The sequence below is a fragment of the Lithobates pipiens genome, unplaced genomic scaffold (assembly GCF_037356315.1).
Source record: "Lithobates pipiens isolate NorthernLeopardFrog02 unplaced genomic scaffold, aLitPip1_a1.2 Scaffold_28, whole genome shotgun sequence".
NCBI classification, from domain to species: Eukaryota; Metazoa; Chordata; class Amphibia; order Anura; family Ranidae; genus Lithobates; species Lithobates pipiens.
The window spans coordinates 147,411,351-147,438,262 of NW_027507789.1; the positions used below are offsets into that span (position 1 = coordinate 147,411,351).

The window sequence follows — 26,912 nt, forward strand, 5'->3', positions numbered from 1 at the left end:
AGAGACTAGTGATTTGGTCCGCATAGCGAAATGTCTGTGAAATGAATGCTCAACGTGGTGTCACGGATGAGTGACAACGACTTCTTTTGAGAAGCTAAGGAGCACCAATGTTTGTGGTAACGAATGCGTGCGACAATATCGGAAAATACGATTGTGACATGTTAGTGAGTGGCTAACCGTAAAAAATCGGATCACGTTCAAGACCCTTTGCCTCACCCACAAATGCGTGCATAGAGAAGCTCCGCAATACCTAACGGAGAAAATAAATCATTACACACCAAACCGCAGTCTTCGATCAGCCAACAAAAACCTCCTCCTCGTGCCCAAAGCCCGGTATAAATCCAAGGGTGATCGGAGATTCGCTGTCCAAGGGCCTCTGCTATGGAATGCTCTACCAATCAACATCCGCCTGGAAGAAAATAACCTGGCTTTTAGGAAAAAACTCAAGACCTTCCTCTTTTAGCAGATGATCAAAGCTCGCCACAGCGCCTAGAGGCGATTCAGTTCGCATTGTGCGCTATATAAGTATTTCATTCATTCATTCATTCAGTGGTTCGTGAGTTCAACGTATCACAGTTTAGTGACGTAAATAACATGAAATGAGAAATGGGAGCCAAAGCCCTACCTGCGACAGCCGGACCAGATGCGTTGTACGACAACGGCAAGTTTAGAGTATTGCGACACTCAGACAAGGATAATACACGAACGCTCACGAAGACACAAAAAACGGACTCGTAACACGGAGACGAAGACAGGACTTTTAACGAACAAGGGAACTCACGAACACTGAACTCACTCTAACGAATGGTCTCGAATAGTCGGCCCTAGATCTGTGACGTAGCAAATATCGCGCACAGGAACCGACAAGGAACTCAGCCGGACGGGCTGGTTAAATACCCCTCTGGGCTCCTCCCATAATTTCAGGCCACCATAATGGCCTTCTTATATATATATATATATATCTCCACTGTATCCAGTTTAGCTAGATCTGACTACAGTCCTGGTGTACTTATATATATATATCCACTGTATTCCTGGCATACTCTTTCTAATATACTATAGATTTTCCTTTGTCCACAGTGTGCAACATTATCAAGAAGTTTTTAACCCATGGCACTGTAGCTAATCTCTCTGGGCGTGTACGAAGAGAAAGATTGATGAAAGGTTGCAATGCAGGATAGTAGGATAGTCCAGATGGTGGATAAGCAGCCCCAAACAAGTTCCAAAGAAATGCAAGCTGTCCTGCTGGCTAAGGGGGCATAAGTGTCAGCGCAAACTATCCATCGACATTTAAATGAAATTAATTCTTTTTAATATATTTCAGGCAGGCAGGTTGTTCAGTTATCCACTGCATTCTAGTCTAGCCAAGCCTATATCTGACTGCAGGCAATTGCTGGTGTACGTTTTCAAATATACTTTCAGCCAGGCAGGCAGGCAGGCAGGCAGGTGATTCAGTGATCTGCAGTGCATAAAATATATATACAGTCTCCTACATATATATCCACTGCATTCTAGTCTAGCCAAGCCTATATCTGACTGCAGGCCATGCCTGGTGTACTTTTTCTAGTAAACTTCAGGCGGTGTTTTGCTAATAAAATTTTACAGCATGTCTGGAAGGCCACCAAGGAGAGGCAGACGCTCACAGGCCACTAAAAGAGGGCAAGCAGGCTCTGTGTCTACAGCCAACAGTGCTGGTCGTGGACACGGTGCATCCTCAGCATGTGGCCATGGGGCACTCTTGTCCTTTTTTTCGGCACCTGGCTTTGTTGATCGACAACATGCAGAAGAGTTGGTAGAGTGGTTAACTAATCCGTCCTCATCCTCTGTCACCCAGGCTCAGAGTAGTTTGCCTGCCAATGCAGCTGCCAAAGTGGCCTATTCCATCAGGTCAATGTCATCAGTCACTCCTTCCCTAGCCCCACCATCATGCACAGAGGTGTCCCCCGAACTGTTCGACCACAGTGTCAGGTACATGCTGCAGGAGGATGCGCAAGGTTTTGAAGGCTCCGATGATAGTACCCAGGTTGAGGAAGGCAGTAACATGAGCCCAGAGACAGGGGGTGCCTTAGAAAGACAAGAAACTGGCAGTCATGTTCCCCCAGCTGCAGCATACTGCCAGGTTTGCTCCAGTGACAAGGAGGGAGGGGATGATGAGGTCACCTAGATGCGATTCAGTTCGCATTGTGCACTATACAAGTATTTCATTCATTCATTCACTGACTCTACGTGGGTGCCTGATAGAAGAGAGGAAGAGGAAGAGAAGGCACATCTCCAATGAGGCAGGATGCCCTCCAGGGGCCAGCTTAAGGGCAGCCACCCGACTGCATCACATCGCAGAGCTCCGCATGTACAGTGCACTGCTGACTCCCCGCGTATTTTGAAAAGTTCTTTGGTGTGGGCCTTTTTTGATACGTGTGCAGCAGATCGCACCATTGCTGCTTGCAACATATGTCTGAAGCGTATCAAGCGTGGCCAAAACAGCAGCCACTCGGGCACCACATGCTTGACCAGACATATGTCGACCTCCCATGCAGTCCGTTGGCAACAGTATTTAAAAGACCCACACCAAAGAACAAGGCAGACCTCTCCTTGCTCCTCATCAGTTGGGATTTCCAACCCCACTATACCTTCAGTTCTCTCGGAGACCTGCATTGAGAGGAGTGAAGGTTTAGAATTAGGTGTGCCAAGTACTTGCGGGCAATCTGCTATTGCTACACCAACATCCAATTGTAGCAGGCAAATTCCTCTACCCCAGTTGCTAAACCATAGAAAGAAATTTGGTCCCAGGCATCCACATGCTCAGCAGCTGAATGCTAGCTTGGCTACATTGCTAGCACTGCAACTGCTGCCTTTTCAGCTGGTAGACTCTGCCCCCTTTCGTGAATTTGTGGAATGAGCGGTACCTCAGTGGCAGGTTCCCAAACGCCATTTCTTTTCATGGAAGGTCATTCCGGCTCTCTACCGGCATGTGGAAGGCAATGTCTTGGCCTCATTGGACAGGGCGGTCAGTGGTAAGGTACATATTACTGCTGACTCATGGTCCAGCAGGCATGGACAGGGACGTTACCTTTCTTTCACGCGCACTGGGTACCTCTACTGGCAGCTGGGAAGGATGCAGGACAGGGTGCAGTATTGTTAGAGCTTGTTCCGCCGCCACGCCTCCAAAATGCTAGTAGTGGTGATTCTGCCACACCTCTCTCTTCCACCCCCTCCTCTTCTTCTTCCTCTATGGCCTCCATATTCAGATTTGTCCTCGGAACCAGCAGTGCTCCGTAGGCGTTCAAGGGGCTACACAAGCACTCAGGCAAAAAGATGCCATGTGGTGCTTAAGTTGTTCTGCTTATGGGACAGGAGCCACACTGGGGCAGAGATTCTGTCAGTGCTGCAGGGGCAGATTCAGAGGTGGTTGACGCCACGCCAGCTTCAGCCAGGAACAGTGGTTTACGACAATGGCACCAAGCTTCTCTCCGGCCCCCGGAGGGGACACTTGACCCATGTTCCCTGTTTGGCAACCTGCCTAAGAACCGCTTCATTTGTGACATGCCCACCAGGTGGAACTCAACGTTGGCAATGCTGCAGCAGCTGCACATGCAGTAGAAGGCTATCAATGAGTACCTGTGTGAGTATGGCACCAGGACAGGGTCAGGGGAGCTTGGCTTTTTTTTCGCCACGCCAGTGGCTACTGATCAAGGATGCATGCACTGTCCTGTCACCATTTGAGGAGGCCACGAGGATGGTGAGCAGTGACAGTGCATGAATCAGTGATACTGTCCCTCTTGTCTTCCTGTTGGAGCACACGCTTCGTGGATAAATGGACAGGGCACTTTAGGCAGAACAGAGGGAGGAAGAGGAGGACTTCCTTACCTCTCAAGGCCCCCTTTATCCGGACAGTATTCCTGCGGGCCCGCTGATCACACAGGAAGAGGAGGAGAAAGATGAGGATTGTGTCAGCATGGAGCTGGAGCCTAGCAGTCTTCAAGGGATCGTTTTCAGTCCCCAGAAACTCATGAACCTCTAAGTGGCTGGGAGGAGGTGGCTGTGGATCATGTCATCCTTAGTGACCCAGAGGACTCCGGATCAAATGCCTCAGTAAACCTTTGCTGCATGGACTCCCTGATCCTGCAAAGCTTGCGAAAGGACTCTCGGATTTGTGGTATCAAGGAGAGGGATCATTACTGACTGGCAACCCTTCTTGATCCACGTTACAAGGGAAAGGTTGCGGAACTTATCCAGCCTTCGCAAAGGGAGCAGAGGATGAAACATCTTCGGGAGGCCTTGCAGAAAGGTTTGTGCAATGCGTTTCCAGAGCCTGGGAGTTTACAATTTCCTGGTCCTCCTGGACAATGTGTTATTGAGGCTTCCGTCAGTCACAGAAGGAACGGGGGAGAATGTGGCCGCCTGACCAATGCGTTCAGACAATTCTTTAGTCTGCAGCCCCAAGGTCTAATCGATTCCGCCAGCATCTGATTTACATGGTACAGGAATACCTAGGGGCAAGATCAGACTTGGAGACCTTTCCAACCGAAAATCCACTGGGTTACTGGGTGTTGAGGATGGATCACTGGCAGGAGCTTGCACAATATGCAATTGAGCTACTGGCCTGTTCTGCATCCAGTGTTCTTTCGGAAAGCACATTCAGTGCTGCTGGAGGCTTTGTAACCGATCACAGGGTGCGTCTGTCCACAGACTCAGTTGATCGTCTCACTTTGATAAAAATGAATCAGGCTTGGATCACCAGCTACCAAGCACCTGATACTGATGTAACCGATTCCTTTTTCTATGAATGTGAGATCCCTTAAAGACTGCCTATGCTGAGTGACTATCCTATTCCTCCTCAATGTTCATGTTGATAGCTTCTAAGAATTTTTTTTTAGCCACCACCACCAGTGCCTAAGGCCCAATATTTCTGCCCCTGTTTAACAGGGGCATATAATTGTAATTTTTGCTGTAATATTTTGCAGCAGGGCTCGTTCTTGCACTCAACTAGAGTATCTGTGAGGGGTTGCAGTGTTGTGGCACCAGTGCCTAAGGCCCAACTTTTCTGCCCCTGTTTAACAGGGGCATGTAATTACAATTTCTGATCTAATATTTCACAGCAGGACCCGTTCCTGTGCCCACCAAGAGTAACTGTGAGGGCTTACAGTGTCGTGGCACCACCACTACCAAAGGCCCAAATTTTTCTGCTCCTGTTTAACACCACCACCAGTCCACCACCACCAAAGGCCCAATTTTTCTGCCCCTGTTTAACAGGGGCACGTAATTACAATTCTTGATATAATATTTCGTCCAGTGCCCACCAAGAGTAACTGCAAGGGCTTACAGTGTTCTGGTACCACCAACACCTAAGGCCCAATTTTCTGCAGAGTGTAAAGGGCAGGCCATATAGTATATACAGGCGGTCCCTTACTTTCAAACATCCGACTTCCAAACAACTCCTACTTACAAACGGAAAAGAAGACAACAGGAAATGAGAGGAAATCTACACGTAGGAAGGGAAATTCTCTCCTGTAAGTGCTCATGCACATGGACGTTTTAAAAAACTGGCTGCAAAGCTAGCTCCGACGCCTGGAAAAATCGGTGTTAAAAACGTGATTTTTACCGCGTTTTGCATTGGCGTTTTTGCGCGTTAGCGTTAAGTAGCGTTTTTGAAAGAAACACATCTCTTGGCTATAGCACTCAGAGAACAAAGAAAATCTGTTACGCGTTATGCGCGATTTTGTGCATTTTTGCACGTTTGTGTGCGTTTTTCCGCGATTCGCGTTTTTACAGCTCTAGCTCCGCGCCACGGAACACACTGGTCCTGGGTTTTTTTTACAGCTTAAAAACGCCTATGCCATTTGCAGCTCAAAAACGCCTAGGTGGGCATGAAGCCATAGACTAACATGGACAGACGTTTTTAAGCTGCAAAAAACGCTCTCAAAAAAGCGGCTGTAAAAACGTCCGTGTGCATGAGGCCTAAGAGTTAATAGGGGAAAAGGGTGTCTCCACTGATGCTTTATCACCAATACTTGTTTCCCTAATAACCCAAAATTTTCAAAATCCAATTGTCATTGGGACAGAAAGTGAGTTAAAATCTTCTGAACAGGGGCACAGACAGCAAAACAAATGTTACAGGGGTGATAACCCTTCCCTATGTTATCCAAAAAGCTTAAAAATAGATTTTTTGGCTGGAGCTACACTTACAAAATGTACCATTTTCAAGTTACAAACAGATTCAACTTAACAACAAACCTACAGTCCCTATCTTGTTTGGACCACCTGTATACTGCTAACTTGCATAGAAGCCTTTAAAATTTGCACTTTTGATTTTCACGTTCGGGTCTCATAGACTTTAACAGTGTTTGAATGTTCAGCCCGTTCGCAAGTTCTGCCGCAAACCGAACTGGCGGGGGGGGGTGAGGGGTTTGGCTCATCCCTAATTGCCATTCATGATATGTGTGTTTGCTGGCTGTATTTGGGGTGGTATTAACAACTTAAGGTCTGCGCTATATCAGTTTTACTGCTACAGGGCAGCACCTATGTGCTGGATCACATATATGTACATTAGCTGACACTCCTGGGTAGGTGGCGCACTTCCACTATGATTACACACAGTGGAAGCTGATTGCCAGGTGAACGGTACTCAATGTCCTCCGGCACCCACTGATCGTCAGGCAGAGAAACAGAACAGCAATCTGCCTACGTATACAAGGCAGATGGTTGTTCTGACAGGAGGGGAGGGGTGGAATCTGTGTCCCTTCAAAGCAGGGAATACATTTTATCTTTTCTGTTAGTAAAAATCACCTAGGCACCATTTAACCCTTTGATCACCCCTGATGTTAAACCCCTGCCAATGCATTTTATTAGCACTGATAACTAACACTTTTTTGGGAACCAGTGACACTAATAGTTAAGAGTCAGAATGTCCGCCGCAATGCTGCAGTCCTGCTATAAGTTACTAATCGCCGCCATTACTAGTAAAAAGATAAAAATAAATAAATAAAAATATCCCCTAATTTGTAGACCCTATAACTTTTTCACAAACCAATCAATAAACACTTATTGGGATTTTTTTTTATACCAAAAATATGTAGCAGAATACATATTCGCCTAAATTGATGTAGAATGTTAATTAAATAAAAAAATTTATTGGATGTTTTATAGCAGTTGTAAAAAAAAAAAAAAAAAAAAATTATATATATATATTTTGTTTTTAAATTGTCGCTCTTTTTTTTGTTTATTGTACAAAAAATAAAAACCCAGAGGTGATCAAATACCACCAAAAGAAAGCTCTACTTGTGGGGAAAAAAAGATGTCAGTTTTATTTGGGTACAACGTTGCACGACTGCACAACTGTCAGTTAAATCGACACAGTGCTGTATCGCAAAAAATGGCCTGGTCATGAAGGGGGGTAAATCTTCCAGAGGGCAAGTGGTAGACAATTAGGTTGCGTTCACATGTGTGTGTTGTGGGAACGTGTGCAGAGGTGTTATGGCGCCCCAAATGCGGCTAGCAGACGCGTGCTGGAAACATGCATGGAGTTGCACACGTGAGAAGGTGGCGGTGATTGTTTTGGGGTGATTGGTGCATGTAGGTCGGTCCATTATGGGTATCATGGACAAAGGCAGAAAAACCTGCATCCGTGTGTATGTGACACGTGTTTTTCATGTGTTGTGGAACATGTGCTTTGTGTGTGTTCCTGGAGCATGTAGAGTGTCATCCTCAGTCAGTCCAGGATGAGGATGACGATGACGGCCTCTAACATACAATCACAGCTCACCGTACACAGAGGATGGCCCAGCATCGCACCGGCACTGGAATGCAGTTATTCCACCTCCGGGAGGGAGGGACAATGGAGCGGTCCGTATAGGTGCAGCACTGACCACACCTCGGGCACCTCCACTCTGATCACAGATCCCCTCCGATCAGTCCATTATACGGGAGAAGGAGGGGGTAGGCATCGGCGCTCAGCCTATGTCTGCAGGCTGGGTGAGTGGGAACTCTCGGGCAGAGGAGGATGGCAGGAAGAGAGCCGCTGCTGGCCACGCTGAAAGGTCGGTGTATGGGGGGAGCAGGGGGCGGGTACAGACACATGACAGAGGGGGCCCGGGGGCGGGGAAACATGACAGAGGGGGCGGGGACACATGACAGAGGGGGACCAGGGGGCTGGGTGACATGCCAGAGGGGGCGGGGACACATGACAGAGGGGAAAGGGGGGCGGGGTGACATGACAGAGGGGGACCAGGGGGTGGGGTGACATGACAGAGTGGGGCAGGGACACATGACAGCGGGGACCCTGGGGGCGGGGAAACATGATAGCGGGGGCCATGGGGGCCCTGGAGGTGGGGAAAAATGACAGCGGGGGACCTGGGAGCAGGGAAACATGACAGCGGGGGACCTGGGAGCGGGGAAACATTACAGCGGGGACCCTGGGGGCGGGGAAACATGACAGCGGGGACCCTGGGGGCGGGGAAACATGACAGCGGGGACCCTGGGGGCGGGGAAACATGACAGCGGGGACCCTGGGGGCGGGAAACATGACAGCAGAGACCCTGGGGGCGGGGAAACATGATAGCGGGGGCCCTGGAGGTGGGGAAACATGACAGCGGGGGACCTGGGAGCAGGGAAACATGACAGTGGGGACCCTGGGGGTGGGGAAACATGACAGCGGGGGCCATGGGGGCCCTGGAGGTGGGGAAATATGACAGCGGGGGCCATGGGGGCCCTGGAGGTGGGGAAACATGACAGCGGGGGACCTGGGAGCGGGAAAACATGACAGCGGGGGACCTGGGAGCGGGGAAACATGACAGCGGGGACCCTGGGGGCGGGGAAACATGACAGCGGGGACCCTGGGGGCGGGGAAACATGACAGCGGGGACCCTGGGGGCGGGGAAACATGACAGCGGGGACCCTGGGGGCGGGGAAACATGACAGCGGGGACCCTGGGGGCGGGGAAACATGACAGCGGGGACCCTGGGGGCGGGGAAACATGACAGCGGAGACCCTGGGGGCGGGGAAACATGACAGCGGGGACCCTGGGGGCGGGGAAACATGATAGCGGGGGCCCTGGAGGTGGGGAAACATGACAGCGGGGGACCTGGGAGCAGGGAAACATGACAGTGGGGACCCTGGGGGTGGGGAAACATGACAGCGGGGGCCCTGGAGGTGGGGAAACATGACAGCGGGGGACCTGGGAGCGGGGAAACATGACAGCGGGGGACCTGGGAGCGGGGAAACATGACAGCGGGGGACCTGGGGGCGGGGAAACATGACAGCGGGGGACCTGGGGGCGGGGAAACATGACAGCGGGGACCCTGGGGGCGGGGAAACATGACAGCGGGGACCCTGGGGGCGGGGAAACATGACAGCGGGGACCCTGGGGGCGGGGAAACATGACAGCGGGGACCCTGGGGGCGGGGAAACATGACAGCGGGGACCCTGGGGGCGGGGAAACATGACAGCGGGGACCCTGGGGGCGGGGAAACATGACAGCGGAGACCCTGGGGGCGGGGAAACATGACAGCGGAGACCCTGGGGGCGGGGAAACATGACAGCGGAGACCCTGGGGGCGGGGAAACATGACAGCGGAGACCCAGGGGGCGGGGAAACATGACAGCGGAGACCCTGGGGGCGGGGAAACATGACAGCGGGGGCCCTGGGGGCGGGGAAACATGACAGCGGGGGACCTGGGGGCGGGGAAACATGACAGCGGGGGACCTGGGGGCAGAAAAACATGACATCGGGGATCCTGGGGGTGGGGAAACATGACAGTGGGGGCCCTGGGGGTGGGGAAACATAACTGCGGGGGCCATGGGGGCCCTGGGGGCGGGGAAACATGACAGCGGGGGCCCTGGGGTGGGGAAACATGACAATGGGGACCCTGGGGGCGGGGAAACATGACAGTGGAGACCCTGGGGGCGGGGAAACATGACAGCGGGGGCCCTGGGGGCGGGGAAACATGACAGCGGGGGCCCTGGGGGGACCTGGGGGCAGAAAAACATGACATCGGGGATCCTGGGGGTGGGGAAACATGACAGTGGGGGCCCTGGGGGTGGGGAAACATGACTGTGGGGGCCATGGGGGCCCTGGGGGCGGGGAAACATGACAGCGGGGGCCCTGGGGTGGGGAAACATGACAATGGGGACCCTGGAGGCGGGGAAACATGACAGCGGGGGCCCTGGGGGCAGGGAAACATGCCAGAGGGGGACCAGGGGGCTGGTTGACATGACAGAGGGGGGTGGGGTGACATGACAGCGGGGGCCCTGGGGGGTGGGTGACATGACAGAGTGGGGTAGGGACACATGACAGCGGGGACCGTGGGGGCGGGGAAATATGACAGCGTTGGCTCTGGGCGCGGGGAAACGACAATGGGGGCCCTGGGGGCAGGGACACATGATAGATGGGGCCCTGGGGGCAGAGACACATGACAGCGGGGGGCCTGGGGGCATGGACACATGATAGAGGGAGCCCTGGGGGTGGGAAAACATGACAACGTTGGCTCTGGGGACAGGGAAACATGACAGCGGGGACCCTGGGGGTGGGGAAACATGACAGCGGGGGGCCTTGGGGGCAGGGACACATGATAGATGGGGCCCGGGGGGCAGGGACACATGATAGATGGGGCCCTGGGGGCAGGGACACATGATAGATGGGGCCCTGGGGGCAGGGACACATGATAGATGGGGCCCTGGGGGCAGGGACACATGATAGATGGGGCCCGGGGGGCAGGGACACATGATAGATGGGGCCCTGGGGGCAGGGACACATGATAGATGGGGCCCTGGGGGCAGGGACACATGATAGATGGGGCCCTGGGGGCAGGGACACATGATAGATGGGGCCCTGGGGGCAGGGACACATGATAGATGGGGCCCTGGGGGCAGGGACACATGATAGATGGGGCCCTGGGGGCAGGGACACATGACAGCGGGGGCCCTGGGGGTGGGGAAACATGACAGCGGGGACCCTGGGGTAAGGTTGCCACCTTTTCTTCAAGCCAAACCCGAACACTTTAGTGGCGCATGGCAAAACATTTTTTAACCACATGCCGACCAGCCGCCGCAGTTGCACTGTGGCAGAATGGCTCGGCTGGGCGAAACTACGTTATGTAACAAAGCTTCGCCCTGTGGCCACTAGGGGGCGCATTTTTAATCGCACTGATCGCTGTATTAATGCTAATGGTCCAATAAATATGTCAAAATTGTCCGATGTGTTCGCCATAATGTCGCAGCCACAATAAAAATCACAGATCACCGCCATTACTAGTAAAAAAAACATTAATAATAAAAATGCTATAAATCTATCCCCTATTTTGTAAACGCTATAACTTTTGAACAAACCAACCAATATACGCTTATTGTGATTTATTTATTTTTTTAATCAAAAATATGTAGAAGAATACGTATCGGCCTAAACTGAGGAAAAAAATTTTTTTTTTTATATATTTTTGGGGGATATTTATTATAGCAAAAAGTAAAAAATAATGCTTTTTTTTTTTCAAAATTGTCGCTCTTTTTTTGTTTATAGCGCAAAAAATAAAAACCGCAGAGGTGATCAAATACCACCAAAAGAAATCTCTATTTGTGGGAAAAAAGGACATACATTTTGTTTGTGAGCCACGTCGCACGACCGCGCAATTGTCAGTTAAAGCGACACAGTGCTGAATCGCAAAAAGTGCTAAGGTTCTCCGGTCAAGAAGGGGCTAGAATCTTCCGCGGGCTGAAGTGGTTAAGGAGGAAAGCTGTGGACTCCGATGTAAAGGAGAACTTTGTGGAAGGTTTCTGCTCACCAAACCTCCCAATTACATCAGAGTTTCATGCATTCCTCCTTAAATTAGGGTTCCCAAAGCCCCCCCCCCCCTTACATCAGAGTCCACAGGGCACCCTTTACATCTGAGTCCCTCTTATATTTGTGTACTCACTCGCTCGGAGGCAGACGAGAAAAGGAAATAAGGGGGGAGACTTCAGTCACAGACAGTGGATGGTGAGCTCATCTACCCAAGAATGGAGGCTCAGGCATCGACACCTTTCATCCACAATCTGTGGATGAAAGGTTGCTGGTTCCTGAGCTCCAACCCACACATCCCTTTCCTAAGGCACAGAACGCTGAGGATTGGAGGGTGGGTTGGCAGACAGAGGGGTAGGGGTGGGAGGAGGAGGAGCATATCAAGCCCTTTCTCCTCTCCTGTCCGTGTATGGAGATGGGGCCCATGCGCACACCTATGTATTCGATGGTTGTGTTTACTTGGGGAGCCACAGTCCATTATGAATATTGTGTCCGGGTTTCAGGCCATCTGAAACCCGGACACATGATTTGAAACCCGGACTGTCCGAGTGATTCCCAGACAGGTGGCAACCATACCCTGGGGGTGGGGAAACAAGACAGTGGGGACCCTGGGAACAGAGACACATGACAGAGGGGCTCTGGGGGCAGGGATACATGACAGAGGGGGCCCTGGGGGTGGGGAAACATGACAGAGGGGTGCAGGGGGCGGGGACACATGACAGAGGGGAAAAGGGGACGGGGTGACATGACAGAGGGGGCCCTGGGGGTGGGGACACATGATAGAGGGGGCCCTGGGGGTGGGGACACATGATAGAGGGGGCCCTGGTGGCGGGGAAACATGACAGCGGGGGCCCTGTGGGCAGAGACACATGATAGAGGGGAGCAGGGGGCAGGGACTCATGACAGAGGGGAAAAGGGGGCGGGGTGACATGACAGAGTGGGGCAGGGACACATGACAGCAGGGGCCCTGGGGGCGGGGAAACATAACAGCGGGACTGGGGATAGGGACACATGACAGAGGGGGACCAGGGAGCGGGGACACATGATAGAGGGGGACCAGGGGTCTGTGTGACATGACTGGGGGGGGGAACCAGAGGGCGGGGTGACAGATGACACCAGGGGGCGGGGTGACAGATGACACCAGGGGGCGGGGTGACAGATGACACCAGGGGCTCTGTCACTATAGAGGGGACTATCTCTGCTTTAATGCCACGTACACACGACCGGACTTTCCAGCAGACTAGGTCTGATGGAATCAGTCCATCGGACTATCCAATCCGACCTAGAAATAGAATGTTTCAAATCTGTCCGACAGACTCAATTCCTATTGGGAAAACCGTTCGTCTGTATGCTGGTCCGACGGACCAAATACCACGCAAGGGAAGCTATTGGCTACTGGCTATTGAACTTACTTTTTTAGTCCCATCTTACATCATCACGTTCAAAATGAAAGGACTTATACCCCATTCACATCTGAGCGTTTTGTCGCTTGAAGCCTGAAGCTACAAAACGCTGGAGGGGAAAAAATCCATTATTCTCAATGGAGATGGTTCACATGTCCACTCCAAGTCGCCTGAAGCCCTACGCCTGAAGCTCAAACAAGTGCCGGACCCTTTTTTGTTGCGCGAATCGGGCTTGATTCAAGTGACAACGAGCGTTTCTATGGGCGTTTTGTCGCTGTATCTGCTCAGGAGAAAATATAATTTACATGATTTACATAAGGAAATGACAGATGAAAAGCAGAAGCAGAAAAGGAAGCAGATGAAAAAAGAGATGAATATTTTTCCTATTGGCTGAAAAAAAAATGCTGAAGTTAAAAAACGCTGCAAAACGCTGTATGCAAACGCACGACAAAACGCCGGTAAAAACGCTACGCTGAGGTGTGAATGCAGCCTTAGTCCATTCATGTGTGGCCAAGACCATTCGTTCGGAAAGTCCGTCGGGACACCGCTGAGAGTCCGTCGGGAAGACCGTCAGGCCTAGTCTTCCGGAAAGTCCGGTCGTGTGTACGCAGCATTAAAGATGTACTAAAGCAGTGATGGCAAACCTTGGCACCCCAGATGTTTTGGAACTACATTTCCCATGATGCTCCTGCACTCTGAAGTGTAGTTGAGCATCATGAGAATTCATGGGAAATGTAGTTTCAAAACATCTGGAGTGCCAAGGTTCGCCATCACTGTACTAAAGCCAATTTTTTTTCTTTTAACCGCTTAAGCCCCAGACCATTTGGTTGGCCAAAGACCCAGGGCCGGTGCACCCACTAGGCGGATTAGGCAGCCGCCTAGGGGCGCAGCCGACCCTTGCCTCCCCCTTTCTTCCTCTTCTCCCACCCCCAAGCTCCCGGCAGAGCCACTGACAGGGGACCCGGAGAGCAAGGAGTTCAGTGCGGCGGGCGGGCGGTAGCCTTGCTCTGTGGTGTGCAGCTTCTCCCCTCTCCCTCTTGGAGATGGACGTCTAACAGGCAGGCAGCCAATAGCGCTCCTCTTCTGAGTGGGAGGGCGTGACTGCTAAGTTGCTCCGCCTCCCACTAACTCCTTAGCCAATCATATTGTCCAGCCCGCCACATTTGACCAGAAGATGTTGGCCAGAGCAGGGCGGGATGGAGAGGACCTCACCTGACCTACCTGAGCATGGTGAAGGTATGAGATAAAAGCTGTCACAATGCTGGCTGCAGACAGGTATCAGTGTTCTCCTTCTCTGGTGCTGTGTGTAGGATATGCAGAGATCACACTGATTGGGAGGACTTCCCCTCCTCTTCTCACACTGCTTCTTATCTGTGCTTTTATTTACACTGAACACAGGACAGGAGAATGCTGATTAGACTTCTGCAAGACCTGCGATGACTGCTGTTTCTATAGCTATATGTGTCCATCCATGATTTGTTTGACCTTTTATTTATCTTTGAAGGAATTAGGTTGGTCAGGCTGGGAGCATCTCAGACCTGTTAACCATTTACTGTCCTCCTTTGCTTGAGAAATTACTGTTAGTTTTTTTGTTTTTGGCACATTGTTATATCTTGTAAACTCCTGTTTACACATATTGCAGTGATCAATGTTTTTCCACACTGGTCACTGCTAGCCTAGGAAACGCTTGTACTATGTCCCCAGTCTCTGACCCTCTTCTGTACCCTGTCCCCAGTCTCTGACCCTCTTCTGTACCCTGTCGGCAGTCTCTGACCCTCTCCTGTACCCTGATGGCAGTATCTGACCCTCTCCTGTACCCTGTCGGCAGTCTCTGACCCTCTCCTGTACCCTGTCGGCAGTCTCTGACCCTCTCCTGTACCCTGTCGGCAGTCTCTGACCCTCTCCTGTACCCTGTCGGCAGTCTCTGACCCTCTCCTGTACCCTGTCGGCAGTCTCTGACCCTCTCCTGTACCCTGTCGGCAGTCTCTGACCCTCTCCTGTACCCTGTCGGCAGTCTCTGACCCTCTCCTGTACCCTGTCGGCAGTATCTGACCCTCTCCTGTACCCTGTCGGCAGTATCTGACCCTCTCCTGTACCCTGTCGGCAGTATCTGACCCTCTCCTGTACCCTGTCGGCAGTCTCTGACCCTCTCTTGTAGTACGTTTTGCAGTCTGTGACCCTCTCCTGTAGTATTTCTGCAATAAAGGGGGGCTACAGGTATGTTGGGTGGTGAGGGAAGAGGGCTGTGGGTGCAGTGGGTGGTAAAGCAAGGGAGGCTGCAGGCACAGTAGATGATGAGGAAAGGGGTCCCAGATGCAGTGGGTGGGGATGAAAGGCATGCCTAGGCACAAGTGATCGTTAAGGCGGGCCTGTAAAGAAAAATTTAATGTATAATTCAGGGCAAGGGGCTTCATAATCCAGAGCCCACCAAAATCTTCAGCACCAGGCCCATGATGCTCGTAATCCAGGCTGAACGGTCGCACTTGCAATTGGCCCTGGTGTTCACAGTGAAATAATTAAAACTGACAGATTGTCACACAATACACACTGGGATCTGTGATCAAAGCGTGTGTTGTGCTATTATTTAATGACACTTCACAAAGCCATGCAGGGTATGGTTTTTTTTTTTTTTTTGGGGGGGGGGGGGGGGGGCAAGTAGCTGGTCTTGCCTAGGGTGCAAAATAGTCTAGCACCGGCCCTGCAAAGACCCGACCACTTTTTGCGATATGGCACTGCATCGCTTTAACTGACAATTGCGTGGTCATGCGACGTGGCTCCCAAACAAAATTGACATCCTTTTTCTCCCCACAAATAGAGCTTTCTTTTGGTGGTATTTGATCACCTCTGCGTTTTTTTTTTTTTTGCACTATAAACAAAAAAAAGCGACAATTTAGAAAAACGCATTATTTTTAACTTTTTTACTATAATAAATATCCCCAAAAATATATAAAAAATATTTTTTTCCTCAGTTTAGGCCAATGCGTATTCTTCTACATTTTTTTGGTAAAAAAATCGCAATAAGGTATATTGATTGGCTTGCGCAAAAGTTATAGCGTTTACAAAATAGGGGATAGTTTTATGGCACTTTTATTAATATTTTTTTTATACTAGTAATGGCAGCGATCAGCGATTTTTATCGTGACTGCGACATTATGGCGAACACGTCGGACAATTTTGACACATTTTTGGGACCATTCACATTAATACAGCGAACAGTGCGATTAAAATTGCATTGATTACTGTAAAAATGTCACTGGCAGGGGAGGGGTTAATATGCATCCTAGGGAGTGTTCCAACTGAAGGGGGATGGGACTGTGCAGGGAAACTAACAGATCGCTGTCCATACTCTGTGCGAACAGACGATCTGTCAGTTAACTGCTCAGAGAACTGGAAACTGTGGTGGGCGAGCAAGCGTGCGGAGGGCGTGCAAGCGCCCCCTAGTGGTCGCTTATGCTACCGACGTAGCATAACGCCGATTTGCACAGCTGAGCCATGCTCATACAACTGCGGCGGCTGGTCGGCATGGGGTTAAACACAAATTCATTAATAACCCTTCAGTTACTACACACTATAAAAACACACAAGCTTCTCACACAGGGGCGGCAGGCTCTGAAAACTGCTCTGCAGTGGATCATTTTTCAGATTGTGGTTTACAGGTGTTCAGAAGACGATACTGCCGCCTCACCCAACACCAGAATGGACACGGGAACAGCGGCTCATTGCAAGCTGCTTGCTGTGGAGTCACTGGGAAGGTGGGAGGGGCCGGGAGCGCCCAAGAAGAGAAGGATCTGGGCCGCTCTGTACAAAACCAGATAAGAATGACATGTTTGTGATTTGAAAAAAATTAAAGCCAAACTTTTCATAACACTTTAACCACTTGACCTCCGGAAGGTTTTACCCCCCCCCCCAATTAATGACCAGGCCATTTTTTTCGATACAACACTGCTTTAACTTAACTTACAATGGCGCAGTCGGATGGCGCTGTACCCAAATAAAATGTATGTCCTTTTTTCCCACCAATAGAGCTTTCTTTTAGTGGTATTTTAACACCTCCTGTGGTTTTTATTTTTTGCTCTGTAAACAAAAAAGACCAACAATGTCGAAAAATAAAAAACAATATTTTTTACACATCCAATAAAAGAAATGAAAAAAAATCGATATGTATTCTGCTACATTTTTTTTGGTAAAAAAAAATCACAATAAGCGTATATTGATTGGTGTGCGCAAAAGTTATCACGTCTACAAACTATGAGATTTTTATTTTTATTTATTTTTTATTAGTAATGGTGGCAATCAGGACTGTGACATTGCAGTGGACATTCTGACACTAACTGAAACTTGTGACACTAATACAGTGATCAGTGCTAAAAATATGCACTGTCACTGTACTAATGACACTATCTGGGAAGGAGTTGACATCAGGGGCGATCAAAGGGTTAACTGTGTGCCTAGCCTGTGTTTTACTACACTGTGTGAGGTGCTTTTACTAGGGGAAGAGATGAAACTTATTCCCTGCTTTCCAGGGACACAAATTACATCCCTTCAGTCCTGTCAGAACAGCAATCTGCCTTGTTTACATATGCAGACCACCATTCTGCCCAATGATCGGTGGGTGCCGGAGGACATCAGGTACTGGGCACCCACTGATCAGCTTCTGCTGTGTGTAATCACAGTGGAGCTGAGCCGCCCCCATGGTACACATGCGCCAGAAATGTCAGATCACGTGTATATACACGTTCTGGTGCACAGGTGCCGCTCTGTAGCAGTAAAAACTACTATAGAGCTGGCCTAAAGAGGTTAAAGTAGAACTTGAGGCACAACTTTTTTTGGGGATAGAATAAGGGAGGGTTATAACCCCTGTCGGGTTTTTACCATCTGTGTCCCATTGCTGTGAAGGGGGTGATTTCCGTTCACTTCCTGTCCCATAACCAAAACAGGAAGTGAGAGGAAATCTCTCCAAAGTGAGGGAATCTCTGAACTAGTATCCCTATTGGAAGATTTGCCCTCTCTTCCTCTGCAATGGCAGCCAGATAGGTTGTACTCATGTTGCAGGCGTGATGCTTTGCTTTATGGCAAAAATGATACCCGCTGTTGCATTTGCGGGCTTTACTACTGCTGAACACAACCCATTCAAGTGAATGTGTGCATTGCGTGCGGTTGCAGCGCAGGCTTGAAAGGGCTAAAAACAGGCACTCCTAGGCATGCGCAGGGGGCGTGCCAGGTGTGCCTGGGCACACCCTAATTGCTACGTGCGGTGCCGATTCCCCCTACTTCCTGGGTTTCCCCCTGTTTTGGCCCTCCCCAGCCCTGCAGTGCTGCTGGCTTCTCTTGTTTCCTCCCAGCTGCTGTGGGGAATCAATGTAATTTACCAGTGCCTTCCTTTTTTTAAATGAACACAGTCACTCACTCTGTTCATTCATAACTGAAGCATAGTAAACTGTGTTTTCTATGCTTCTGGTCTTGAATAAACAGCCACTGAGCACAGAGCACCCCCCATTCATTCATCGCTCTGTGCAGCTGAGGCTGCAGAGAAAGTCATGTGTGTTTGAGTTTTGGAGTGCACACCTATGCTGGCAGTGTAGAGCAAAATATATGCACCTGTCAACCGCCCTCTGCAAAACAATCCACCATAGATCACTTTTCAGAGGGGGTGGCAGGGGCTTCTGCAAAAGTAAACTTGGCCTTAGTTTTGTGAAAAATTAGCTTTTTGCTGCTTTTTGTAAGCTTTTATTGGCAGCCACATAACCACACAGCCTTCCTTCAGGCAGGGCTGGCACTACACTGTGTGTACTTTAGTAAAGCCGACTGTCAGCTTTCATATGGAAGTCACCTATCACTTCCATGACCACTACCGCAATGTACTGCCTTCCCTCTCCCGCCATGTTCACTGGGCTCCTCTGTCCCGCCTGAGGGCCCAGCACTGTCATGGCGAGTGTTGCTGGGAAGAGCGGAAGAAGCTCAGCAGACCTCCATCTGCTCTACCTCCCTCCTGTACACAGACCAGGAAGTAATGTGTATGATGTCACTTCCTGGGCCAGAGATGTCACTTCCTGGACCGGAGATGTCATCCTCTGGGATTAGTGCTGGGTACGCCATCAGCTGTAGTGGATTAGATGTCCAGGGCCTAATAAACCCTAGGCTTCTCCATAAAGAGAACCTGTCACCTATATGCTATCACATAGGGGGCTATTGGTCTCCTGTGTAATAGCAATAATAGTTCTATAAAAAAGAAATAAAATGTAAACCATAAATATATAAGGAGAAATATAGCTTTTTTTTTTTTTTAAAGCATTTTTTTTTTTTTTTTTTTTTTTTTTAGACCCCCCTTCCACCTACAAAAATGCATGCATTGTGGCACCTTCGTAAGAAAACAGCGATTGTCCTATGTATGTTGTATATCAGCAGTGATAGTAATAATATCAGAGTTGTATATCATAGTGATAGTAATAATTTTAGCATCAGTTTTCCTGCGTAACGATAAACTGAAAACCTGTAGGGGCTTTTAAAGTGTTGCAGGTGCACGCAATTTTAAGGTTTGACATGGCGATCCATTTACTCAGCACAACCTCCTCTTTTTATAGTTTATCAAAAAAATAAATAGGTAATCAATTGCATTTATGTGCCCAGAAATTAACTTTTTTGCATTTTTTACATAAATGTTGCGCTAATGCCGTTTAACATAAAAAAATTAGACCAACCATTTTATTCTCTATGGTATCTGCTTTCAAAAAAAAAAATAAAAAAATTTGTGGGTTTTAGGTAATTTAAAAAAAAAAAAAAAAAAATGGCTCCAGGACTGCCGTTGTGAAGGGGGTGAAGGGGGTGGAGGGAGAACGCTAGGGGGGAAGCAAGTAGATGAAAATCCTTGCACTGGCCCTGCCTTCAGGGGTCTGTTCAGCATAGCGGTAGGCATGCTACTGGCTCCCTCTCTCAGCCCCCTCCCCTCCCCCACACACAATATTGCCCATCATGTGTCCATCACTATTTAGTTGTTTATCCTGCTTTACTCTCTCACTTGTCCACTCTGAATACCTTTTGATCTACTGAGCTCACCATGTCTTATGGGTTTGTTTGATTTTATTTGTATTGTTTTTATACTTTCATACTTTTTCAAAAAAAGAAAACTCCTGTAGTGTAAAAAAAAAAAAGATACTACTGGCTGCCATGGTTTGAAAATGAAAACTGGGAGGGAAATTAATTGGCACTGTAGTGGCTGCAATCGTTTTTTACAGCAGTTTGCCGCTTTGTGATAGACAGCGAGTGACCGATCGCTCTGGACTGTTCTATCCATTTTTTCACTGCGATCTGATGGAAGGTTCCAGAAATTACACTGTGGAAGCTCAGCACTATTACTTGTATTGTTTAGCAGCCAATCATTTTTCTAGATGTATAATAATGTGTTTTCTTCACAGTGTGCGTCCTTGAACTGCAGGAGGCTGGTTCTGATCCAATCACAGATGATTCCCCGTGTGTGACTCCGCTGTGCGATGTCATTGAGATGATCCTGCGTAAAGGAATAAAGAGTAAGAGTAAGTCTATAACAGATGGTCTACCTTACAATTATCCCTTCATCCTAAAACATAGCATTCCTGTATATAATTCTGCACAAGGTGCTCTCTGATTGGATGGGGTGGTGATGTCACAATCTCCACCTTGTCCAATCAGAGAATGCCTTGCATTCAATAAGAAAAAAACAGGGCAGTCTGTGAATGGTGCCCATGCTGAGCAAGTCTTCTGTAAACCGGAAGTGATGTCAGGAGAGATCCGAGACCAGATTGAAGCCATTTCCGGCTTTGTTTGGGGCTCCGGACATCTGGTGGAAGTGCCGGCTGGTCACTCAGGTCTCCTAGTGGGATGGGAGTGCCAGGACGAGCCACGGAAGGCGGCGGGAGGGGAGGAAATCCCCTCCTGCTGCTTGGAATAACAGCTGAGTGGCTTCCTTAACAGCATTGGTTATTATCCCAAAAGAAGCCAACCGCCGGCTCTAACAAACGGTACCGGGGTGATGCCTGCAGCTGCACGCATCAACCCGGTACAACCCCTTCAAGCCTAGGCCGCATATTTGCGTATGGTCGGCGTGAAAGGGTTCAAATGTTCATGGGCCAGGTGCATTCTTCATGTGCACTGATGGGTCAGACATTTAGCGGCGGCGTGCCGGGTGCGGCACCCGGGCCATAGGTTGCCGACCCCCTGCTTTAAGTGGATTAAAATGCCTAGAAGTGGGCATTCTATTTATGCGACTGCTGTGATTGGCTGCCACGTGATTTAAAGCTCCCGATCACAAGTATGCATCAGGAGCTTCCTGTGACAGTTTAGTGACTGTGCTGGGAGCTGGGTAAACTCTCAACATATAGACGCATATATGCGGCCGCTGTGTGTTAAAGCCCACCCGCGGAGAGGTCACATGCATGCATGCAGGAGGACGTTAATATCTGTTGTATGCACACATTCTTTTACAAATAAACATTTAAAGGGTTACAAAAAGCTTCTTCTTTTTTTTAGTAAAGTAACAAACATGCTATACCTGCCCTGTTGCAAGGATCGGCCCCAAACTTCCTTTTCTCGGGTCCTCCACCAGTACTGTCTGCTCCTCCTTTTCAGTGCTTGCCCCTACAACAAGCGCTTGCTATGGGGGCAAACATGCAGGCTCAATCCTGAACCGGGCTCTGTGCAACTATTGAGACACACACATACCGTGACTTGGCCCCGCTCCCCACTCCTTCCTCACTGGGTATGTTTGACAGCAGCAGCCAATGGCTCCCATTGCCATTGAATTCTATTACATGCAAAACGCTGAATTTTGCAGGAAAAAAAAAGTCCCTGACCCTTTCCAAAAACGCAGAGGCATTAAAATGCATTAATGTGAACATGTTTCATAGGAACCCATGTTAAAAAATTTCCCTGCATTTCTGCAAAATGCATCAAAAAACGCATTAGTGTGAATCAAGCCTTACTGGAATTTCTTTTTACCAAAGACATGTAGCAGAACACATTTTGGCTGAAATGTATGAAGAAATTTGATTTTTACTTTTTTTTCTTTATTGGATATGTTTTATAGCAGAAAGTCAAAAATATTGTTAGTTTCAATGTTTTTTTCATTTTATATAATAAAAAAATGTAAAAGCAGTAGTGATCAAATACTACCAGGAGAAAGCTCTATTTATATGAAAAAAAATTATAAAAATAAATTTTAGTACAGTGTTGTTTGACCACGCAATTGTCAGTTACAGTAGAGCAGTGCCAAATAGCGAGAAATGGTCTGCTCATGAAGGGGGTAAAACCTTCCAGAGGGCATGTGGTTATTAAATAGAACATATAAAGCTTGTGAATAAAGACTAGGGGTTTACCTGCTGGCAGGAATAAAGGACTACATAAAATAATTTATTCTTGACTATAATAAAAACAGCTGTGCAGAACTACTATACATTACCTGCAGCATTCCAAAAATGTTTAAAATGGTTTTCGGTTCACAATAAGGCCATCTAAATTTAAATGATTAAACACTGAAAAGTTCTGCCTAATAGCACAGAATCTCTGTAATCTTCTGTATGGTTATTTTTAAATCTAGTTTCATGAGGAATGACAAAAGTTTACAGCCTGATGCCATTTTTTATTATTGTTTATTATTATTACAAATTATTATTATTTTTTTTTTTCATAGTGTTAGGACAAAAAAAATCTAGTAAATTCTAAATCTAGTTTCACGAGGAATGACAAAAGTTTACAGCCCGATGCTATTTATTATTATTGTTATTATTATAATATATTAAAATTTATAAAAAAAAAAATGTCATAGTGTTAGGACTAGTTCAATTTTTTTGGGTTTTATGGATAATATTTGTACCCTTCCCCACTGTACTAAAAATGTGCCCTTTTTTTGTTTGTTTTGTTTTTGTGTATGCAGAGGTCCTAACCCTTCCTCGGAGTTGGGCTTTAAAATGTCTGACTGGTCCTAAATTGCTGTGAATTTTATTATTTTTTTAACAGTTCTGTAATTCTGTATACCTTCTTTCAGACTGATATTGGAGTGTGGGGGATAGATTGTTCTAAATGTCTTCAGTGTATAACGCTCCATTCACACCTATGCAGTTTGCTTTTGAGCATTTCTGTAGTGCTTTTTGCTGTGCTTTGCAGTGAGTTCTTCAAAAAAATTTTTAACGTTTTTGCAATAGCTTTGTTTGGCGTTTTTTGAGCGTTTTTCTGCTTTAGCGTTTTTTTGGGGTTTTTTTTTTTTTTAAAAATTCAAAAACGTTAAACGCTGGTGAGCTGTGTTTTTGAGCGTTTATCAGAGTTTTTTAGGTGTGTTTTTTTTTTTTTTTCTTTTTTAATGATTTATTTCTTTTTTCAATGGATCAAAAACATTAAACACTGGTGAGATGCGTTTTTGATTGTTTATCAGGGTTTTTGTTTTTTTTTATGTTTTTTTAAAAAAATGATTTATTTTATATTTTTTTTCAATGGATCAAAAATGTTAAACGCTGGTGAGGCACGTTTTTGAGCATTTTTTGCAGTTTTTTTTGACGTTGGAGTGTTTTTACATCTGAAAATCTTCTCTCAGAACCCACTATTTTTATTTTATTTTTTTAAAGCCAAAAAACGGCCCAGCCAAAAACTGCTGATAACAGCCTATGTGTGCATGGACACATAGGGTAACATGTTGGGGAGTTTATTGACTGTAGAAAAAAACATCTGAAGCCAAAAACAGCTGCTGTAAAAACGTCCAGTGTGCATGAGGCCTTAATATCTTATCACTGCGGTTGAAAATGAACGTCGCTTTGACCGCACTGACTAGAATTTTAATAAGAAATTCTACCTATGTATGGCCAGCTTTGGTAATTCTACAAATGTACAGATCATCTCGTACATTTCTATCTTTATACCTTTTTATTTCTTATAGGTGGCGTCTTGGGGTTAAAGAGAAGAGATTACTGGCACTGGATAGAGAATCTTCCTGAGCAGGATTCCTGTGGCAGGTGTGAACCAAAACTGGGCATGGTTGGTAAAAATTGGTGGAGGGTAGTGCAGTGGGAAATCAAAGTTTGCCATTCGCTTATACTATGCCTGTTGGGTATCTGATTTGCCATTTGACCATTGATTGTATTGTACCATAGACAGATAAAACGTAGCCATACAGCCCATACACCATCATTTCTTTTTTTTTTTAAATAAATTTTTCACCTAATATACACACCCCAACACTTGCCCCTCTGTAGCCCTAACACCAATGGCGGTCCATCCAGCAGGGACGCCACCTCCCTAATCCATGCGCCAGGCCCATAATTTACATGCAGGGAGCTAAACACATGGATTCCAGTGGGGGTATTTTTATTTTTATATCCAAAAAAAAGATTTTTGTTAAAGAGTAGTCATCAGAAATTGCCAGCTCTACATTATGGTGCAACAAGACAATGAAAAGGAATTTGTCAATAACATCAAGACATAATAATGACCATGCAAATATAATAATAACCATGCAAATATAATAATGACCATGCAAATATAATGAACTCTGTAAGTAACACTTTAGCCCGCATTGAGCCAGAGTAACCTATCCATGATCAAAGTCACCAGTTCAAGCCCCGATACATCCAACCATGGTGCCCACATTCTCTCATATTTAACCGTACTTCCTCTATGTTGGTAAATAGGTTTCTCCATTCTTAACACCTCACCAACATAGTTGGAGGGTATTCCGATTTCTAGAGAACCATAATCAGTTTCTGAGCCTGGAACAGAACTCTATGAATGGCCTCTCTGGTATGTGCTTCCCATTCATATTCTTCCAGTACACCCAACAGGCTGGCTTTCGGGTCTAGGGGGAGAGATACCTTAAATATTGAGTTGACTTTAGTCTCTATGCCCATCCAAAAAGCGTGTCATTTTGAGCATCTCCACAAAAGGTGGATGAGATCCCTGCGATCACGTTTACAACGCATGCACATGGATTCTGATTATAAATTCATCAATTGAAGTTTAAGGGGAGTATAATATACCCGCAACAATATGTGCAGTTCAGTAAGTCTTTGTGGGTTTTTTTATTTTTATTTTTTAGAAGCACATGATTAGAGCCAGAGGCTCTAATTGGCTTAAAAAAAGGATGGGCTTCGGGCGCAGAGCACTGCGCCCACCCAGTTGTTTGACCATATTAAATTAAAATTCGATATTGTCTTCCTAATTCTCCTCCTGGCCAATCAAGAAGTGGGTCCTGAGACCCGATTGGCCAAGAGGTCTCCGTGAAGCAGAGGAGAGGAGATTCAGGGTGAAGCAGCTAAGGAGGAAGCATTTTCCACAACCTAGATGGAGTAAGTGCGGGGCTGGTAGGCTGACGATTGAGCGACGGGGGGGGGGTCGGTGGTTGGGCATGACCAACCTACCTACTGACCGGGTGGCGGCTGGTGGATTGCCCCCCCCCCCCCCCCCAAGAATGGAGCACCAGCCGCCACTGTCTAACACTAACACTAACCCTTCCTGTAATCCCAACACTATCTTTTAACACCAACTCTAACACATGCCCCCCATATAATCCAACACTAATGCTCTTATTATCCTTTCCTATAGCATTTTTGATATTCAGAATGTATGGTACAGACTTTTTTTGGGTTAACCTGTCACCTTTGGGAGATTGATATCCTTTTTTTAGGAGACATTCATTTGATGACATTCCTGTCTGATAGGTTGTCACACCTCTCCGTCATGATACAGCATACTCTTGTCTGTACGAAGGTTTTAACTGCACAGGGAAGAGGAAGGTATTTTCTGCGACTGGCTCTCAACAGGAAGTTCATAGCGGCTGCAGTCCAGCACTTGCAGCACACGCAGAGACTGCTGGAGGTAGGTTCCAGTAATGATTGTGAGATTTTAGCATGGCTGTAACATAGAGAAGAAAACATTGAAGTATCTCTTGTTCTTTTCCAGTCTGTGATACCAAATGTTCAGTAGGACAGTGCATATTCCAATGTGCATTATCCTTTAGGAGTAAGAGATCAAGAGTTCAAATATTTTACTAACTATACTGGTTTTCTTTTTATCCTAAGCACTTTTTTTCTGATCATTTTAGAAAACCAGTCAACCAGGTTCTACATCTGCCATTTGTAACCATATTCTGTGTACAGGTCATGTCAAAGGGGATGGAGTGTGCTCCAGCAATGGTTGTGGTGTGCTTGATATATGCATTTGCAATATACACTATATTACCAAAAGTTTTGGGATGCCTGCCTACACGCACAGGAACTTTAATGGCATCCCAGTCTTAGTCCATAGGGTTAAATATTGAGTTGGCTGATCCTTCAGGAAAGGCTGTTCACAAGGTTTAGGAGGGTGTCTATGGGGGTGTTTGACCATTATTCCAGAAGCGCATTTGTGAGGTCAGGCACTGATGTCTAATTCATCCCAAGGATGTTCAGGTTGGGGTTCAGGACTCAGTCAAGTTCCTTCACCCCAAACTCGCTCATCCATGTCTTTTTGGATCTTGCTTTGTGCACTGGTCCAAATCATTTGGTGGAGGGTGATTATGGTGTGGGGTTGTTTTTCAGGGGTTGGGCTTGTCCCCTTAGTTCCAGTGAAGGGAACTCCTTAAGGTGTCAGCATACCAAGACCTTTTGGACAATTTCATGCTCCCAACTGTGTGGGAATAGTTTGGGGATGGCCCCTTTCTGTTCAAACATGACTGAGCACTAGTGTACAAGCAAGGTCCATAAAGGCAAGGATCAGTGAGTTAGAGGTGGAGGAACTTGACTGGCCTACACA

General features: G+C 47.6%; 1 protein-coding gene across 2 annotated transcripts in view; it reads left to right on the forward strand.

Annotated features, from left to right (window-relative positions):
• The first annotated feature begins 7,808 nt into the window (after positions 1–7,808).
• The window catches only part of LOC143935654 (uncharacterized), a 112,263-nt gene continuing 93,159 nt past the window's right edge, over positions 7,809–26,912 (forward strand). The window contains exons 1-4 of one of the 2 annotated variants that reach the window (XM_077459682.1): positions 7,809–8,033; positions 20,579–20,689; positions 24,064–24,139; positions 25,841–25,997. In XM_077459682.1, the coding sequence (XP_077315808.1) occupies positions 7,997–8,033; positions 20,579–20,689; positions 24,064–24,139; positions 25,841–25,997 (381 nt within the window). In that variant the 5' untranslated portion in view covers positions 7,809–7,996. Of the gene's footprint in view, positions 8,034–20,578; positions 20,696–24,063; positions 24,140–25,840; positions 25,998–26,912 lie in introns of both variants that reach the window. The other variant, XM_077459681.1, reaches the window with a different exon arrangement.